General features: G+C 37.2%; 2 protein-coding genes across 4 annotated transcripts; both read left to right on the top strand.

Annotated features, from left to right (window-relative positions):
* Positions 1-660: 660 nt before the first annotated feature.
* Positions 661-13,305, top strand: LOC117381362 (brain mitochondrial carrier protein 1). Of its 3 annotated transcripts, none has more exons than XM_055226943.1 (9): positions 661-785; positions 1,682-1,801; positions 5,224-5,362; positions 6,530-6,624; positions 7,375-7,460; positions 8,062-8,157; positions 9,083-9,207; positions 11,280-11,493; positions 12,256-13,305. In XM_055226943.1, the coding sequence occupies exons 2-9, from the start codon at positions 1,738-1,740 to the stop codon at positions 12,295-12,297; spliced, it is 861 nt and encodes a 286-aa protein (XP_055082918.1). In that variant the 5' UTR covers positions 661-785; positions 1,682-1,737; the 3' UTR covers positions 12,298-13,305. The 3 variants fall into 3 exon arrangements, with proteins under 3 accessions (XP_055082918.1, XP_033834210.1, XP_055082917.1); XM_033978319.2 differs by having other exon boundaries at positions 1,679-1,801; XM_055226942.1 differs by lacking the exon at positions 661-785 and having other exon boundaries at positions 1,511-1,801.
* A 3,964-nt stretch (positions 13,306-17,269) lies between these two features.
* Positions 17,270-20,323, top strand: btg4 (B-cell translocation gene 4). The gene is made up of 4 exons (XM_033978488.2): positions 17,270-17,629; positions 17,953-18,090; positions 18,857-19,133; positions 19,858-20,323. Exons 1-4 carry the CDS (start codon positions 17,457-17,459, stop codon positions 20,068-20,070), a joined length of 801 nt encoding a protein of 266 aa, XP_033834379.1. The 5' UTR covers positions 17,270-17,456; the 3' UTR covers positions 20,071-20,323.
* The last annotated feature ends 236 nt before the right edge of the window (positions 20,324-20,559 follow it).

Raw genomic sequence — 20,559 nt, 5'->3', positions numbered from 1 at the left:
ATGGGAACAAGTTAAATGTCAAAAACAAACCCTTCAATTGTGCTGATTCTCTGGATTGTATTTTATACTTTTTGGAGTTGATCTAAAATAAAATTATTGTTTGTTTTGTCTGTCATTTCCCCCCCCTTTTTTGTATTCTATAATTTTCGCCAAAGTTAGGCTACAGCTACCTTTTGTTCTCACTAGAGTGCGTTTATATGTATCTTATAAAACGCCAGTTTAAATTGTTTCCCCATCTTTGTTTTGCATTTATCCTTCAGCCTTCAGCTGTCTTCAGCCTAAAATGCATCTTTTTTTCTCCAAAACATTCGCTGGAATAATCAGGTCCTTCTTTGTAGTGAAAAAAAAGAAAAGAAAAAAAAAAGAAAAAAGAAAGTTGTTTAGTATTTTATTTTGAAGCTTGAACTTCCTGTTGCTATGACTACCTTGCACCCTCCATTCATCTGTCAAATAAAATGAAATAAAATAAAACACTACTTCTATTTGGGATGAAGCAAGTGGTGCATTTACCAACAATGACCCAGATTGTTCCACTGCGCTTTTGTTTACTTTTTAATGTTATTTTGGCTAACATGTCTTTATGGAAATTTTGCACCTTTTTCTTCGTTTATTTTGAAGCTCGGACTACCCTCCATCCCCTCCTCTCTCCATTCACCGTTAGCTCATGGTAGCGATAGCAGCCGTAACTTTTGTATTTTTCCTCCACCAAAGTCTCGCCATGTTCGGGCTTTGGACCCTGAGAGCTCAGTCCGAGGGGAAGATGTGTTTTTAACGATCCCCAAAAGGTGAGTGATCCTTTGGTGGTTTTGCTTTTTTGTGGTTTAACTTGTTGCTGAGTGTTCTGTACTGAAGTGTTAGCGGTTAGCATCAGAGGACTACAAGCAGCGCAGGGTGAATTTTATAACATTTTTTTTTTTTTAATTGAATTGTTGATATTTTTACATAGCCATAAAATTCATACGATACACTTCGAATAAACGCAAGATTTACAATTCCGTGTTCAATATTTACAGTAAATACGACTTTAAATCGAATCAGCTGTCGTTGAGCAAACGCCCGCCCAAGTTTCGACGTTAACCAATAGAAATGCAATGTAAATGATTGACGTAGCCACCCGTCAATAGGATTTCTGCAATATTAGTGTCCTGTTTCATGCGTTTATCATTTCAGCTAAAATATACAGATGTTTAAAATGTATATTATAATTACGAATAATTATGGTTTAGCGTGTTACAATAAACGTAATTTTCGTTTATGATAAAAGATGCAACCGGATGCGCATAGTATAATTTTTATTTATATATTTTTTGTTTGTTAATTGTAATGAATGTACAGTTTAAACAACGATGAACTGAATAACGTGTGTGGTTGTTCTTAAAATTATACTGGAAATAAATTAACGCCCGCCCTACAGGAAATATAAGCCAATACGAATGCTCCGTACGTGATTGACAGGTCTCTTAGCCAATAGAAACACCACAACAGAGGACCGGGGCTTTGTGGGCTGCTCTTTGCGCTGCAGTCCGCGGAGATGCTGATGCTGAGGCAGAGCCCGTGTTGACTCGCAGCTAGCTTTGGTTGATTTTTAGTTTAATCTCAATGTTTCTCGAGATGTTGTGTGTTCTGAGGCTGCAGCCTTACTTTGACCTGTGTGTGGGCGCGGTGCTCTTGGTTTTAGCAGGTCTGCAGCAGGTGGAAGCCGACTCCGCAGCCTCTGCCTCCGGCTCTGAGTCCGACATGGCCAGCCTGAACTGGAAGCCCTTCATTTATGGGGGAATGGCCTCGATTGTCGCAGAATTTGGTACGTGATGCATGCGCCACAGCACACAGATTAAACCACATGATAAATAGTGAGTGATCCCAAAGTGCACAGCGCGTAATTGTACTGTAATATAAACATAATTTTAATACAAATATATAGTATTAAATGCAAGATGTTCAAACGAGTGCAAATTAAAATGCTCTATAGATCCCATAGGCTGTATTTATTAGTATTAGGGTTGTCAAAAGTATTGAAAATCAGATACTAATTAATATTAAAACTAGTAATGAAACTAGATACTCATTTGAGTAGGTATTGATACCAAAAAAAAAAAAAAAAAAAAAAAAAACATTCACACGACAGAAATGAGGCTTTCCTGAATAGCTTTAGAATAATCTTGAGCTGTATCAGAACAGGTATAAGACCACATACACCTGTACAACTGGAGGATTACACAGATATAAGGCCACATGGTAATATAAAAGAATGTACTATGATTTTATGTTGAAAATCACATTCTATTGTCTAAACAAATTTCCATTCAATATTTGTCTTATAAAACAATATTAACTTTCCATGGTATAGTTTTTGAACATTTCTGAGACACTTGTGAGTTGGCTGTTACCTTAACAAATACATTTTTGAATAATATGGAAAGTAAGAAAACATGTAGAACAGTGTTTCTCAAACTGTGGCACACATGCTCATTCAGATGGTATTTGGACAGCTCTTCATTTTGTGGGTTTGTCTCAATTAGAGTTAATTATTTCCACTTTTTTGTTCTTCTTTGGATAATTTCATGTATAGAACTACAGTCCTATAGACCTGGATCTGGTAAGTGTTTTGGTTTTAAATTGCAATGAAGTCTTACTAAGACACAACACCTATAAATAGTGCAGTATCATGTTTTAGTTTCTAAATAAAGTCAAATATCAGATTAATATGATCTCATTAGTGAGTTATTAAGTAAACAAAAGCAACAGGGGTGGGAACCCTCAGGCCTTCCTTTTAAAGTCACTTTTTATAGTGGAATTGCAGCATTTTTTAATTTTTTTCAACTTTTGTATTTTTATAACACTAAAAAAAGATTACATGCAACTGTCCATGGCTTTGAAGGGTAAAACTATGAAAATAAACCTACTTTTTGCATTTATGTGAAGGACATGGATAATAATCAAAAAACATTTTCTTTTTAATATTTTTGTAACTTTTCCGGTCCAACACCTGCTCCATGGAGATGTTATTGCTTTGCTAAGAATGTTTCATAGTATGGCATAAAACCTATCTCCATGGAGACAAGCAGATAACGCAACCTGACCAAGTTACAGGTCAGAACTGTGGAGAGGAGACCCTGCTCACAGTAAGAACAAGTATGAACAGTAAAAAACTTGTAATTAAATAAATGCAAGGTAAATAAATGTAATGTCTTAATAATAATAATAATAATAATAATAATACATTTTATTTATATAGCGCTTTTCAAGACACTCAAAGACACTTTACATAGAAGAACAATAAAAAAAAATACAAATATACAAACATTTAAAATCAACACTCATAATAATTAAAGATTAAAAGCTTACTGGAATAGTCCAGGATAATCTATAACACAAGCCATGCCCACCAGAAAAGTTACATAGTGCACCTTTAAGTAAGGCCGCATGTTCTAAAATGGCTTTAAGGGGTGTGAGATTTTTCCCTAGACAGTGCTTAATATATTTTCTTGCAGTTTTGATGCTAAAAATACAAAAAATATTTTATTAATGAACCTGTAACAAAGATAACCATCCTCGCATGACAACATTACAGCAAAAAATAAAGGCCTTAAAGTGTCGGGAGAGTCTGAGTGTTAAATAAACAAAACATTAAGTTTTGTGCCCAAAAGTCGTTCAGAGTCTTTGTGTTTTAGGTTATAATATGGTTGAATTGCAACATCTTGTAAAAGCTTTAACTATGTTAAGATAATGACGTCACAAAACCAAGCTTGCATATAATTTGTATTCATGCAAAACATAAACAAAGAGACTCATTGTCATTGTCTTGCTTATTACTTAATACTTTTCAATGGAATGAGTCAAACTATTGTGTCTAGGGCTGTAGTGGACTAAATAAATTCTTGGTCGACTAAAGACGTGCTGCTGTTGCTTTGGCGACTGAAAAGGGGTTGTAGCAAAGCTCTATGTAACTCTATGTATCTGATCCAGACTGCACTCACAAAACTATACCTGCATGGAAGTTCATTTCAAAAACAACTATGTATGCAGAAAAAAACTACTAGGAAACATTTGTGTATTTATATGTTAAAAAAATACATAGTAGGTTTTAAAATGTATTAAACTCACTATTTATGACTAAATCATTAGTCGGCTAATACAAATTTTGGTTGACTAAGACTCCATCAACAGATTAATCGACTAAACAACTTAAAACAGTCTACTGGCCTAATTGTGTTGTAGTTTCTTTGGTGATTTGAGCCAATGTACCCTTTATTCATTTAATCAACTTAAATTACAAATGACAGGTGAGAGTACTTTTCACTAAAACATAGTTTTAGCCAACCACAGAGGGAAAACCTGTATAAATTGCTTAATAGTTATGATTAGACTAATACAAATAAATGACAACACATTTATTTTGTTAAATCAATTTTTAATTAGTCAAACACAAACTGCCACTTACTGAAGTATTTACCACAGGTACTATCCCACCAAACCATGTCAGAATTAGAAACATGAAGTAAACATGTGCCAAGAAATGTTAAAATTTAAGTGTTATTAAAATTGTTTACAAAAACGTACTACATAGTGTTTATGTTATACCAGCAAGTAAAGTTGGGTGACTATGGAAACAAGGAATACTTTCCAACATCAAGCTATGTATAGTCTCGGGTTTGAATCACTTAGTTTTAGTTTTGTTTTTTGTTTTGTCAGATACTCCCCAAAATATATGGTTTGTTGCTTCTGATTTCTTCTGGTTTTAGTCCTGGTTTAATTCATGAATAACTGCTGGAGCTTTGCCCTCTGGGGGGGTCAAAAAGTCTCCAAATCTCCTCAAAGATATTCACCTCACCACAGGTTTAAAGACGCTGTCTTTTTACTGTCTTAAAAATGTGAAAAACAGAACTAGTTCATTAGTTTTTCTATGGTCCAAAGTTATTCATCACTTACCTTATGCATACCGAGTGTCCTAATTTTTCACCATGATGAGTTTACAAGCACTTTTCACTCTCAGAGTCTAATGTGTAATTTGGCCATCATGGTAAAGCTAACAATGACAGTTAAATTCAGATTTATAATTGGATGCAGACAAGACATAGCAAACTTATTTTGACCTCAAGTGCTGCTTATACAATATATCTTTTCTGGGGCCAGACACATTTTGCTCAAATACATGGGAAAATGGGTTCATTATATACTTGTTACTTGATGATAACATTGTCCTATGTGCTTTTTTTTCTTCAGGCACGTTCCCTATAGATTTGACCAAGACACGGCTGCAGGTCCAGGGCCAGTCCCAGTACACAGAGGTGCGGTACAGGGGTATGTTCCATGCACTATTCAGGATCGGCAAAGAGGAGGGCGTCCGGGCACTCTACTCAGGGTGAGAACACAGCCTCTGGTCTATGTATCAGTGCTTTTCTGATTCTATAATGTGATAATGTCCTACTCCAAGATGAGGGCAAGAGACACTTTTTTCCTATGGATTACATTGTACTTTGCAATGAATTATCTACCTGACCGGATTATTTTAAAGTAAATATTATTAAGAACATGTTAAATGTATTTTGCTATTACACCAGTAGTGTTCAACGATTGATTGAACACTATCACTTATCACAGTATCACTTTACTTGCCCTTTATGGGAGGTCAAAAATCAAGTATGTATTTGTACTGAAGCTATAAATACATATTCATACTAAAACTAATATCAAAACTAGATATTGAACAAGTGTTTGATACTAAAACACACACACATAAAACACTCACATCAACAGAAACAAATCTGACCTTTGCTCGATTGGTTTATACTGTAATGATCTTAAGCTATATTTTGTTATGTTTTAGTAACTAAATGTTCATTTTAGCCCTCTGTGCGTAATCCATTTTTTTATTTATTTTTTTGCTATTTTGCCTCTACATCAAGATATGAACATCAATAACAGGCCTTATTTATGGATCAGACCTGGACGACTGAGGGTCTACACAGACATATTGTTATTCATATTTTCAACATTTCTGTCGTATCCTTTATTTCATTTTGTTAGAATCAAATGTACAAACCAACTTGTGTTGCACTTCATACTCTTTCAAAACATTTGGCACTATACGTACCCTTGAAATGTTACACATTTATCATTTTAATACATTTCCAAATAAGACTTTTTATGCCCTGAATATGTTACATGTTATGTTTTTCAATTGACTAGTTTGATATTTATTTTAATAATTTTGGAAATTCACGTGCACCATACCACGCCCTCAATTTCCTCATATTTTGGCATGGCACGTCTCTTGTTTAGAGCTCCACACAGTCAGCAGTAGCGCTGACACAATCTGCCAGCAGATTATCTCGCTAACACTGCTGCGTGAAGACTGGGGGCAAAATATTGCCCATTGAGTTCACTGTAGTACAATTGCTTAAATTTGCAGTAAAAAAGTTTTGCTTATGATCACTAGGGCCAATTCAGCAGGAGGCCTGAACAAAAAATGCTCTATTTTTAGTTTTTAAATATTTAGCCAACAAAAAAAAAAAATGTCCCTCCACAGGATTTCTCCAGCTCTGCTAAGACAGGCCTCGTATGGGACCATCAAGATCGGGACCTACAACACTCTGAAACGCCTCTTCGTCAGCCGCCCAGAAGGTGAAACAGCCTGGAGATCCTATTCATGGGTGCACTATGTAACTTGGGTGTAGAGGTCCAAATTACAGGGTTAGCTGGTTTCATAGAGAATAAGATGGGGTATGTCATTGTCTGCAGAGGAAACTTTGCATAATTGCATTCTTTGCAATCATTTAAATTGCCATAAATCTTGGAGCTCTATGAAATTGTTTTAGGGTTTCCTAGTTTAGCCTCTTCCTTGAAACACCTTTGGCTTTTCCTCTGAGTGTACAAACCAGTCAGTTCATTTGCAAATTAAATACAAGGGAAAGTTTTACTCTCTCCTCATTGATTTATTATGCATTCCAAAGATCTATTTTAAAAAAAGAAAAGAAAAGAAAAGAAAAAGTGGTTTACAGTTGTTTAATGACACCATGTTAGAGTTACCATATTTAAATAATGTATGACAGGTTAGATAACTAATTTCACTAAAACATAGTTAATATCATTATACTACTATTACTAAATATTTTTTCTTAGTCTTTTGTAGTTTTGTAATTTTGGTAAATGTTCTCATTTCACTACACATTACCTAGCAGCCAAGCAGCCATACTGTTAACAAGTTAGTTACGCTGCTCATGTCCAACCAGGACGTCAAATTATAAGTCCAACCTGTCATATCCATCAGTATTCATCATCTCAAAGTTGAGTCTCAGGTCTTAAAATTGTCACTCTGTTTTTCTTTCTATAGTAATGTTTTAAACCCTGTATCTCTGCTGTCTCTCTGCACAGATGAGACAATGGTGATAAACGTGTTTTGTGGAGTGGTGTCTGGAGTCCTGTCCTCATCTTTGGCAAACCCCACAGACGTCCTCAAGGTTAGAACTCTTCTGTTCTGATCTAATGTTTTTTTATTTATCCATTTCACATTAATGTTCATATTTTTTATTATTGCAGTGAGATGCCAAACTCTATTTAATAGTTTTATTTCTTGTATATCTGACAGTGGCTACAGTTACATGCATATTCAAAACCTGGTTATTCAGATTTCTGGAGTTACAAGACTATTGAATTAAGCAGAGTTATGTGAATTGTTTCTTGGTCCTTCTCAATACCCACATCAGATTTTGCAGGTGGCATGTCACTTATATCATTTTAAAGGCCCAGAAATCAGATTATAACCAGATTATGGTGTATATGTGACAATAAATCTGTTCTGTTTTTTAGCTTCTTCACTGGTGTCATATTATTTTCCCTTTTTAGATTATAACTTTCCTGTTTTTTGTACCTTGGCAAGCCAGCTCCTCCTACTTTTAGTTTGAATGCGGGAGGATCTGAAACTCAGCATAAACTCCATCCAACTTTTTGGCAGTTCAATCAAAGCCATTTATTTGCATTTGGCATATGCATCTCTTACTGGGTGTAAATGCATGTGGTTTTCTATTTTTGTCTTGGATAACATTAGTACAATCCTTTCAGATCCGAATGCAGGCTCAGGGAAGTCTGCTGCAGGGGAGCATGATGTCCAACTTCATCAACATCTACCAGACAGAAGGCACCCGGGGTCTGTGGAGGGTGAGGGCTCAGGGTTCTGCATGTATTTCTATGGAAGAATGTTCAGTAGTTACATGGTGACACAATGCACACTTTCGCAAACACAGCCTGGTGAGGTTTTATATTGTCTGAAACTCAAGAAAAATACAAAATGGATCTAAATAACACATTTCCATGAGCTTATGATTAATACAAGCATTTATGTTGCTTTTTAGGTGTTTGATTTTCAAACAAAAGGTGAGAGTGACTAACTGTAGTCACAAGCTAGCATTAGTCAACTGTTTTTCAATGTTATTTGAGAGAGACTTGTTTAACAGCACAAATCCACTCACCTGTCAGCCAACTGAGTCAGCTATTTCTGGTCAGATTGTGTTAAAACAAAGCTCAATTTAAAGTTTAACTTGAGTAACAGAGCTCCAGACAGAGCAGTGCCTACAGTTAGCATCATCTTCCAGGGAATGTTGATGACATCAGCTGCAATGTATCAATAACAGCTCCCTCTGGTGCACAAACATAGACAAACTACATAATACACAGCATTCAACACAAACCTGGCATACTAATAACTGATGGAAAAGGGCTTGTTAATGTAATAGTCTAGAGTCTAGACTATTACATAGACTCTAGACAGTATGAGGAATATTAATTAATATCTTTCATTAAAATTTGATTTTCAACAATATTTTCCACATTATAAACATTTGCAAGTTTCAGTGGTCACTGGCTATGTTCACATGAACATCAAAATCTGATTAACTGACTTCTGGAGATTTAATATTGCTTAAATGAGAAGCAAACAGCTAAATCTGATGTGACTAATCTGAGGGGCCTTTTATCCTTAAGAAGGAGGCCTTAAGAAGAAATCCAAAATGAACTTGAGTATTTTTAACGTAGATTTTATTTAGATTCCATCTTTGTGATTTGACCCTTTCCTCTTTCTTTTCAGGGCGTGATTCCCACAGCTCAACGTGCCGCCATTGTTGTTGGTGTAGAACTTCCTGTTTATGACATCACCAAGAAACACCTCCTACGCTCCGGCCTCATGGGAGACACCATCCTGGCTCATTTCATGTAAAGTTTAGTCTCTTGAGGTTTCGTTTAAACCATCCATTACACAACACGATACAAAGGCCATGGAACCCACACTTTCGTATTTACCTATTTGTGGTGTACACTGCAAGAGCAAGGTTAAGTTGCCTCAGTGTTTCAGTTCTGATTGTCTAATTTCAAAATCAGGAGTAGCTTTTACTTGTTTTCAGTAATTAACAATTCAAGACAAATATATCCTATGAATGAGTAAAAATTCAAAAACATGCCAGGAGAGGTTTTAGATGTTATCCATGTATGTTTGAGTAATCTAGCGATCTCCCACGGGCCCTATTCGAACCCTGCTTACCGTTAACAGCTGATTGTGTTGTGACATCACCAAAAGAGGGAGCAAAGGGAGAGGGGAGTCAGAGCATCAAAAACTAAGCTAAAAGTAATTTACCATGTTAATACTTTGTTTTCGGTGATTATAGGATTTTCAAAACAATAAAAGGTAAAATGTTGATCTAAATCAGTGGTTCTTAACCTGGGTTCGATCGAACCCTAGGGGTTCGATGAGTCAGTCCCAGGGGTTCGGCGGAGGTCAAGACACGCACCCGACTCATATGATTTGCGGACTGCGAGCGTCTCCAGACGCTGGCCGTGTCCTAATTCGACAAATGCACCCTTTGCTGTGCCTATCAAACACTGCTCCCTCCAAGCTGCGCGCGTGCTCAATTGCGCACTGCTGACACGGTCTCCGCACACAGAAAATCTGTGCTGCGCACAAAAATATCGAACCGGAGTTGAAAATAAAATAAACACACAACAATTCATTCTGCGCTATTTTTCAGTGTGAGTCAGTGAGTGTGGCCGGGGACGAGCTGCTCCAGCCAGTTTTGTGATTCACATACGTATTTGCGCAGCTCATCAACGTCATTGACAGGCGTCCTCATGTCCCGCTCACTGTGTTTCAGCTGATGTGGCCGATGTGGAGTGAAGACTCGCTAATGATTCTAAGTGTTTAACCCCTTAACGTTCCAACGGCCCGCCCTCGGGCAAAGATCCGTGCGTAAAATTACGCACGCGTAATTGCGTAATTTTACGCACTGTTTTGCAACAGTTTTGCGTTTTAAACATGACGAAACGGACAAAACAAAGTAAGTACGCGACCGAGGACACTGTGGATGTTTGTACAAGTTAAACTAGAGGCATCTCGGACCCGGAGCGGTTCGTGGAACCGAGTAAAGATCTCATGGTGGACTGAGGAGTAGAGGGACCTTATGTTTTGATGGACTGGATGCTGTTCCTGATCGGTAAGCGTGGTTTATTCTGCTATTGACTTAATTGTGGGTCAAATGTGTATTATGTGTAATCATTAGCATTAGCTAATGCCAATCTGTGCCCCCCCCCTCCGACTACCAATCATTCACTCACACACCACTTTGGTGAAGTGTCTTGCCTAAGGACACAATGACAAATCTAAAGACACAATGAGAGAAGTTGGTCTGAGCGGGACTCATCCTCCAACCTCTGTCACAGAATGACTGTCACACTGTCACATGTACAGTGTATTTTTCCAGTGTGTGTTTGTTCACACAATAGCAGTGTGTGGTTTGTAAATATATATTTATTTTGACCTATACCACTTGTTTTGAATATATTTTATTTACAAAAACACATTATATATTGTGTTTTGATATGATATATAAATGTACACTAATAGAACAGCTGGGTGTGCAGATACAGTATTGTATGTATTGGTTTTATTCTTTGAACACAGTGATGTTAATGCACAATTTATTTTGTGCACCAGTAAAACACACATATGGCTTGAATTTGAAAAAAAATTATATTTTATCTTTCAATAAAGAAGGGTTCGGTGAATGTGCATATGAAACTGGTGGGGTTCAGTACCTCCAACAAGGTTAAGAACCACTGATCTAAATGGTATGTGTTAGCAGTTAATAACCCCTAGAAGTGTAATTCCCCATCTTTAAAAACACTAGCCAGTGTGAGCAGTTTCAATGAGGCTGAAAACAATAGCTGCTATCTTCAAACTGGGATAGTGCTGTGTTAGTGACGGCATTTGGAGATGATCTGATCTGTCTGTGCAGCTCCAGTTTTACGTGTGGCCTCGCGGGGGCGCTGGCGTCCAACCCTGTGGATGTGGTGAGGACGCGGATGATGAATCAGCGTGTCCTGTCCGGGGCGCCACTGTACAAAGGCACCATGGACGGCGTGATGCAGACCTGGAAGAACGAGGGATTCTTTGCTCTCTACAAAGGCTTCTGGCCCAACTGGCTCCGGCTCGGACCTTGGAACATCATCGTATCCTTCAGAGACTCAGAGTAGGACTACGCACAAACTAAACTCAGGTTAAAGGCCCTGTACCTGATTTTTACTGACTTAAAAATAGGCCGAGCAATATGCTGATGTTATTCCTGGCACAATATGCTATTTTGGCAAAATTGTCATATTGTGATTCTCAAATTTTTTCTTTAATGTAGTGCCATGCTCCTACTCCTCCTATTGGTCAGCCTCAGCAATGCACTGAGTGACAGATAGTTTTAACCAATTGTAATGTGTGAACTTTCAGAAGAGGCAAATTACTTCTTCAAGGAAATAGAAAGATACCATGTTTACATTAATCATGATAAAAGAACTAGCTCATTTTAAACTGTAGTGATCCAAAGTTATTCCTCACCTTATGCATTCTGAGCATCCAAATTGTTCACCGTGATGAGTTTATGAGCGCTTTTCACCACTCTGAAACCAGAGTAGAGGTTTGCTGTGACTTTAAAGGTAACAACAACTAGCATGCTATTGCGCACTCCATGATTCTCAGACGCTTCACAGTTGGGTGCGGACAGTACACAGCTGACTTATTTTGACCTCAAGAACAGCAAATACAATATATCTGTGCTAGGGCAAGCTCAAATGCATGAGGAAAATTAGGTACAAGTAGGCTTTTCCCTCCAGTGCCACTGCTTTCATAAATATATTCTCTGCAGGTGTTTTTAATCAGTGGTGTCTTCTTTGTTTTTGAGATGTTTTAAAATCTGCCTTTTGTCCTTAACTGAAGTCCCTCAGTTCTTCATCACATTTGAGCAGCTGAAGAAACTCCCATTTTAAGCTGAAGGGCTGAAGTTTGTATCTCACACATTTGTCACATCACTGGAGCCTGCAGCCTCCCATGCAGCTCATATTTTATTTACCTCCATTTGGAAAGACTTGAATCTCTCTCCTTTGACTGACACTCCCAAGAAGCTACCAACCCATGATAAGTCACCACACACTTCTGTACTGTGTAGATAATGTACAGATTTCAAACACAGACCTGAAGTAGGCCAATGTGAATAGAATTTTAATTGTAAATCATGAAGTTTATACAAATTTATTTATAGTTTGGTGTGTGTTTGAATTAAATACTATTTATTCTAGTTTTATGAGTTACAGAAATGACCTATACACTAGGTTTTTGAATAGGGCTGCAAAATTAATCACAATCAAATTTGAATGGACACAGGCAAATGAACAAGGCTGCAATGTTTGAAGTATTCCTATTTTCTCCACAAACAACAAAATCTCCTGTCTTATTCTGCATGAAAACTGATAACCCTGTAGTTTAGATCTGTACAAACATGTTCTGAAATGTGATTCTTGTATATGTTTGTCAGTCTTTTTGTCAATTGAGGGAGGCAACAGTAGCAGTAGACAGTAACATAAAAACGTCATTGGTAGAGCAATCAGATCCACTAACCCACAGACTGGCACTGCAATTCTAGCACCCACAGATTAATGCTGTTGTTGTGTCCTTGGGCAAGACACTTAACCCACCTCCTCCCCAGTGCCTGCGTACACTGGTGTAGAGAGTGTGTGTATGTGAATGGGTGAGTGGTTCCTTGAAAAAGCGCTTTGAAGGTAGAAAAGTGCCATGTAAAAATATGAACCGAATCCTCTTATTAAAACAAAAAATCTAATCACAGTCGCAATGTTGACCAAAAAATTGCTGTTAGAGAATTTTTCCAAATCTTGCAGCCCTATTTTGAAAAATATTAGGTTTATATACAACTACATTAGTGACACCGTCTATAGACACTGGATACACAAAGTCCTAAAATCCAACAGAAAACTCCAAGTGGGCCCCACCAAAACTACAGATTGCAGTTTTATTTATTATTATTATTATTATATATATATATATATATATATTTTTTGAATTGACTTTTCCTGACGTTTTTATTTATAATTTTATTTTTTCGGTTTAATTATCAAAGATTGTGAGGCTCACTGCCAAACTGTATGCTACACTTAAGACAAGTGTAAATACTGTACAGAGTCCCTCCTTCTATTCTCTGAGAGGAGTTAAATTGTTATGAAAAATTGTAGCATTGTTAGGTGAATGTGGGATGATGGGAATTATTTGGGGCCACTGTGCCAAAAGAATCAATATGTTTTATTTTAGAGGGGTATTTTATTGTTTGTAAAAAAAATAAATAAATAAATAAAAAAAAGGGGGAAAACTACTTTTAATTAGTCACCTTTATTTAATTTCACATGGGGTTTTCTGATGACATCGCCACTTAAAAAATTAATTGAGATGTGGATATACACATTTGCTTTAGTTCATCTGCAGATGTTGTGGTGTGGTTGGAGAAATTTTAGAGATGGCCAATGCTGATGGTGAGAAACTGATGGCCGATAAGCTCTGTCGATATTTATGGACCGAAATGTGGAACCTAGATTCTGCCATTTAAATTTACTACAGACTCACCCACAGCCCTGTTTTACTACACACCTATAAGTGCTGTGTAATCATATTTTGTGCAATTATCTCTTTGCACTTCAGTGTTCAAGTAAAGCTTTATTCGCATTTTTTAGGCAGCAAGTCCACCAAAATAAAATATTGTCCTCTGCTGGGGAGTACTACTCAAGTAAGAGTAATTGTAAGAGTAACTGTCGGGACATTTGATTTATAATTTAATGGAATTGGACTTTCAAAGAATATACACAAATGAAGCAAACTAAATCATTTGTGTTTCATGCGGTGCAAGAAATTTTCAATGTTCATAATCTCATACTGTCGACATAAAGCTTTTGTCACTTGTGAACTTGCTCACAGTGGGAAGAGTAACCGCAACTTTTACTCAAGTAAGAGTGCTGTACAATATATTACTCAAGTAGGAGTAATACGGGTTTGAAAACTTAATTTAAAAATTACTTAAATAAATGTTCTTGAGTAAAAGTGCTGCCCACCTCTGTATCTGACAGGCCAAACATTCTTAAAGTTTTTTATCTTGCATGTTATTATTGATACTTTGCAGTGAGTTCACATTGGGGGTGTTCTACAAGTGTCGCTATGGTGGAATGTTTAGCAGTTACCTTGATACAATGCACACATTAGAAAAGTGTGAACATGGTCTGAAAACTTAAGAAAAAAAAAATTTAATTGATTTAAGCTACACATTTTCAGGAACCTGTGATCAATACAAGTGTTCATGGTCCTGTTTACGTGTTTGATTTTGAACAAAAAAGGTGAGTGAATAACTGAAAAACTGTTGGCTAATGCTAGCTTGTAATGTTATTTGAGAGAGACTCATTCAACAGCACAAATCAGGTCACCTGTTGTAGTCCTTGCTAACTTAAATCTTTGATTGTATTGTGTTGAAAATAAAGCTTAGATTAAAGTCTAGAGAAACAGGATCTCAGACAGAGCAGTGCCTCTGGTTAGCTTTACAACCCCAGGAAATGATCGCATCAGCTGCAAACTATCAATATTTTTAAAGTTGTCTTACATGTTACTATATTTGATTCAGCCAGCTTTTACATAACTTATCCATTAAGAAGTTTCTGAAGTTGCTTTTATTTGTGTAGTAAGTTACAAAGTCAATTCAAACTTTTTTTTTCCTTATCATTTTATCTTTACTTAAAAACTATGTATAAAAACAAATTTGTTTTGCCAATTTAGAATGTTATTGAAGCACACTTTTTGTTAATGGAATCTACTGTCCCCAATATTTATGTTAATGTTTTGAATGTATTTTTTACAGTATGGGCAAATGTACAAATTAACACATTGTCATTAACACATTGTGTTCATTTGTAGGGATATTACAATATCCAAACCTCTTGGTACGCTATTTTCTCAATATGCATCTCATGGTGCAATATTTATTGCGGTATTTTGTGGAGGCTAACAAAATTGTGAATTTGGTTCTTCCTTTCCTTTTAAAATGGTTTGATAAGCCTTTGGAATTAGCACTTAAAGAGGGGATATTACGCAAAATCGTCTCTCGAGATTCCAGGCATGTTATAACATTGTTCCTCAATCAAAAACATGCTTGAAGAGGTTTTAGACGTCATTCATGGATGTTTAAGTAATCTACTGATTCCTCTCGAGCACTATTCAAACCCTTTTTACGGTTAGCTGTAAGATTCTGTTCAATACTCAGCTCACAAGTCTATGTCACCCATGCTCCCACAAGACAATTCTCCATAAATATACAAATGCATGATACAACTCTGTACACAACAACTTCACAAACCTGATGTGATGTACAGTAGCTTCATTAGCAGTATGCACAGCGAATATAGCATTTTCAAAACAATATAAGGAAACATGGTGATCTAAATATGTTATACATTGGCACGTAATGTCCCTTCTTTAATAAGTTAGTTTGCACTGAAACAGAGCAAAAGTTCATGGTCTATATATATAAGTTTTTTTTTTAGCTGATGACATAACAATGAATTTAAGCAAACAGACTTGTAATTCGATATAGTGTGAAGAGCCGTAATATTTTTGGCAATACGATACGATATTCTGGTTATTGTTACATCCCAATTGCTGTATAATGTGACCCCAAAACTTTTTATTTGAATGTTTGTTCTGCTGTAATTTATAAATGAAATACCATATATTTTTATTTATAGTTACCTTTCTTATTTTCAGAAAGAGGATACAAACCATTTTTTTTTTACCTGTACTTTTGTCTATAGCGCCCCCTACATTCAAGGCGCACTGTTGACTTTTTTGTATTTATGAGTGCTTTTGTGTATCACTGGTCTATTTCTGCTTGAGTCACTTTGAAAGAATTAAATAATGTGTGGATTAATATGCCTTAATTTTGCAAGTTTTTGTTTTTTTTTTCAAAATATTAGCCAGCATTTAAAGTGAGTATGGAGCAAAGGAGTTATTTTCTAGTCATGAAACTGCCAATAACTGAACTAATAAATGCAAGAAGAATATGTTTAAAACTGTACTGTGGAACAATCTAGACAATACCATTTTCATGACACAACCAGACACTCCACCAAAACATACAAAATAGGTCAAATCCTTCAATCCTGACAAAGTCTTGCTCAAGATCAGAAGATGGGCTGTATGCTGCTCATGACATGTTTAACTCAGATACACTGAAGGATGGGTCTAATGCAGGTAATATACTTTAACCTTGGATAGTAATTAAGATCCACCATTTGGAAAAGCAACAGAGCACCCGTAGAGAATTTCTGTATTTGTCCAGAGGACCAAGTCCATAAAAACAGCATTTTCAGCACTGAGACCAATACAGTTTATAAATAAAAGTGCAAAGTTTAAGAGGCATTCTGTGCCCACTGAGCAGTAAACGGTATGATTTAAGGTGGACTGTAACATTTCTGGTGGACAACATCCTTCTCTCCATGGCAACATTATTGCTTTGGTTGGAATATTCTGATGTATGGATTTATCCATGTGCATAGAGACATGCTGCAGTGGCAAGTTCCAAATTATATCTGTGTTTAGGGTATATCAGTTAGGAATAATGAAGATAATAAATACGGTATTTACCTAATAAAACAATTGACTGTCAAAGTACTGCCTAAGTATCAACACTAAAACAGTTTCTAGCTGTCCGGTGATTAATAATCCTGTATTCCCGTTAAATTCCGTGAAAAGCCAAATAAAATAGACTGCTCTGATATCCACGCGTAATTTGCACTGCTAATTTGGACGTTAGTTGCAAAAAAAAACCGATATGTCAAAGCTGTCTTGTCCCACGCTTGTTAGACTCATTAACGTCAGGTGTGCTCCGTGTGTGCGCACCTGAGCTCATTTAACACGCCCCGCCCCGCGCACGCCCCGCTGCAGGAGCGCCTCTTTTAGCTCCTGTTTGGAGAATTCCGCAGTCACGGGCGCGGACATGTTTCCCTGATCTGTCTTTGTTTTAGTAGTTTGTTTTGTAGGGTTTTCCTACTTTACCTGTTTTAATTGATTTTAATCGCTATTCGCGTGAGTTTTGCGCGCAGACATGAAGGAGGAGATCGCCGCCGCTGTGTTCTTCCTCGCGAGGCTCGTGAAAAGATACGGAGCTTTGGACAATGATGACAGGGACCGGTTCGCAGTGGCGCTCACATCCGTGCTGTTTGAGAACTATAAAAACCACTGGCACCCAAACGCACCCTCTAAAGGACAGGCCTACAGGTCAGTGAACGCACCACGCTGTCGTTTGCGCGTGCGCGCGACCGTGGCCTACTTCATTGTTCAGAAACGTTTGTCCATTGAAAAATGTAATTCTCTGCATTTGACCCTCTTCAAATGCTCTGGTTTCTATGTGCAGCAACAGGAGTGATTAGATTTGAAATCTTATCAAAAATCATCAGTTTGTCACATGATTTCTTTCACCTCTCTGACATCCATAAATAGCTTGTGGCGGTGTTTAAGTCTTCAATACATTTATTTCAAGAAATAAAGTCTACATGACCAGTCTGAATGTCTCTTACCTCTGACCCTGTTTTGTGTCTCAGGTGTTTGCGCATGAACCGCACCCGCCTCAGGGACCCCATCCTGCAGCAGGCCTGTGAGCGCAGCCTGGTGCAGTACCAGGACCTGGGGCTGCCTCTGGAGCTCACTGTGTGGGTGGACCCTGGAGAGGTGTCCTGCAGGTCAGAGCCCAAACTTAACCGGCTCATGTGTAGTGACATGGAGCACATTCAAACTCTACAGTTATTGTGTCATTCTTGACCAGAAACCAGAACAATTATCAATATCACTGCATTTAAAACTTATTTAAAACTCAGATTAAAACATATTCATACAGATCTCGAGGGCTGTTAAGTGAACCCATTAGGAAATGTACATTAAATAAAAGCATAGATGCAGTATAGCAAAAATGCTAAACACAATATCTACAAGATTAAGAACTTCTTCCACTGTATTTCTATGGGTGTATTCTCTATCCGTAAAGTATATATACTGAGTTACTTCTATTAAAGTGGTTTCTGTACTGATGACTCCCATAACGGCATTGCCTGCTCTGATTGGCCAGAGCTCATAAAATAAGTAGACTGTGGTTTAGAATGACAATTTTTGGATTAAGTTTTGTATAAATGTGTGGTCTAAAATGCTTGTTAGAATATTTACTACTTTTTGAGTATTTTTCATGTGCACTTTTCACTTTAAGTACAGTTTTGGCAGTAGTATTTGTAATTAAGTAAATGTTTAGTCATTTGGGTAATATTGTACTCGAGTACAAATTTTCATTCCTCTTTCTACTACTAGTATATTCATGTGGAAAATAATTATGACCCTGTTATCCCAAATATCTGAACTAATCCAAGGAGTCTGCTATGGGGCACCCTCACAGACTTGGATCAGGTGAGTATGGCTCCGTGATCAAAATGTCTTGGCCAATGCTCCCTGTGTCTGCAGGTACGGTGAGCACAGCACCCCCTTCTGCGTGTCAGTGGTGAATGGCAGTCGCCACGGAGATGGGGCGTTCTCGCGGCGTATCAATGACGCCGTGGAGCGGGCGAGTCTCGAGATCCAATCAGGAAGTTCTTCAGATGAGGAAGAAGGGGTTGAGCTAAGTCTGAGCATAAGCAGTAACAGCAGCAACCAATCTAGCGTTTGCCCCACCCCCACACCATCCAACAACCCCGAGCCCAAGACCATTCCCACAGTCAGCAACCCCAACAGCGTGTACAGGGTGAGTGAATCTAACGCACCCAACAGTATGTTACTTTTAGCATCGATTATCTGATTTTTCAATACTTTTGAGAACCCTAGTATCGAAACTAGATACTCATTTGAGCAGGTGTCACTACTTAAAAAAAACAAAAAAAAACACACACATTCACAGGACAGAACTGAACCTTTCCTGAATGACTTTAGAATGATCTTGAGCTGAATCAGTATGAGACCAGAGATTAGTATATGCCCATGGACCACTATGGAACCTATGTAGACAGATTACACTAATAAGACCACATAGTAAAAGAAATTGCTATTTGTTTGTCATTCTATTATCTGATGTGTTTTGTTTTTGTCAAAATTATATATTTTTTTTTGGAATCTGTATTTGGTATCAAGTCTATTCTTAGTATTGGAAACAAGTTTGTCCCTGATAAATAAACATTAACCTGCATGTTGTTATGATGCTCTAATTTCAAAGAGGTAATGTTTGCAGATAGAAATAAGCAATCTTGCTTGTTTGTTTATTGCAGTCACATTGGTCTTTGCAAATCTTAAGACCCTAGGAATTGGGGATTTTGTTGCAATCAAAAAGGTGGTGCGGGGGGAAAAAAGCCTAACTCAGTACTTCCAGTATACTTGCAAATTTTGTTTTCAGATTTTAAATTCTATTCCTGCAAGTGCTTAATAAACTCTGTCCTGAGCTCGCTGATGGTGTAACCTTGTTTTTCTGTTTTCAGTTCAGCAAGTTTGCTCCTGGAGCCCCACAGACCTGGCTCACTTACCCAAAGAGGAAGCCCTTTTGTGGGGAAGCCTTTCCACCTTTGCCCCCTCCGTCTGGTCCGGCTCCACAGTTCTCAAACCAGAAAAGCTTCAAGTCGTACAGAGCCACGTTCACCTTCAGTGGGCCCAGGGTGGATAAGTACCACTGGGTCAGCAAATCCCGGTCCTAACGCTCAGCTCGTGCACTTTGGAAAATTATGTTTTTCTTGTCGTGACAGTTTGTTGTTGTTTTTTTGTCTTTAAAAAGTAATACTTAATTATTGAATGGTTTAATTTAGTGCTGTTTAAGCATATTTTTAACTGTAAAACGTAACGTTTTAAAATCTCTTGATGTAAATGTTTTAAACTAAAATTGAAGGAAATGTGAATAAAGTAAAGTGGAGCTGTCAATGAAAAGAAATAAAAGCGTCCTTTCAGTTCAGATATGGCTGTTTTTGTTTACTTGGAGGATAGACTCATTCATAACTTCAGTGAAGTGCGGCTGGATTCTTTGACTACATTAAAGCCAACAGTTTCTGTACTTAATATTTTAATTTTAGCCAGTAAAATTTGAGAAAAGCCATCTTCTGTAACTGCTAGTGTGTTTGTGGTTATTGGAAGATAATTTTTGTGACATGAAATTGGGAGAGTTTAGTTGGTGAGCCAGCAGCTATTTCAAA

This window comes from Periophthalmus magnuspinnatus, chromosome 14 (genome assembly GCF_009829125.3).
Source record: "Periophthalmus magnuspinnatus isolate fPerMag1 chromosome 14, fPerMag1.2.pri, whole genome shotgun sequence".
In the NCBI taxonomy this organism is placed as follows: Eukaryota; Metazoa; Chordata; class Actinopteri; order Gobiiformes; family Gobiidae; genus Periophthalmus; species Periophthalmus magnuspinnatus.
The sequence above is the reverse complement of the archived record's forward strand: the minus strand, read 5'-3'. Positions and strand labels throughout refer to the sequence as shown.

Bases quoted from the DNA above. Each gene is read 5' to 3' on its own strand.
- btg4 (XM_033978488.2), top strand. From the start codon at position 17,457: ATGAAGGAGGAGATCGCCGCCGCTGTGTTCTTCCTCGCGAGGCTCGTG. The intron at 18,091-18,856 runs GTCAGAGCCCAA...CTGTGTCTGCAG, and splicing joins CCTGGAGAGGTGTCCTGCAG to GTACGGTGAGCACAGCACCC. The intron at 19,134-19,857 runs GTGAGTGAATCT...TTCTGTTTTCAG, and splicing joins ACCCCAACAGCGTGTACAGG to TTCAGCAAGTTTGCTCCTGG.
- LOC117381362 (XM_055226942.1), top strand. From the start codon at position 1,600: ATGTTTCTCGAGATGTTGTGTGTTCTGAGGCTGCAGCCTTACTTTGAC. The intron at 5,363-6,529 runs GTGAGAACACAG...GTCCCTCCACAG, and splicing joins GTCCGGGCACTCTACTCAGG to GATTTCTCCAGCTCTGCTAA. The intron at 9,208-11,279 runs GTAAAGTTTAGT...CTGTCTGTGCAG, and splicing joins ACCATCCTGGCTCATTTCAT to CTCCAGTTTTACGTGTGGCC.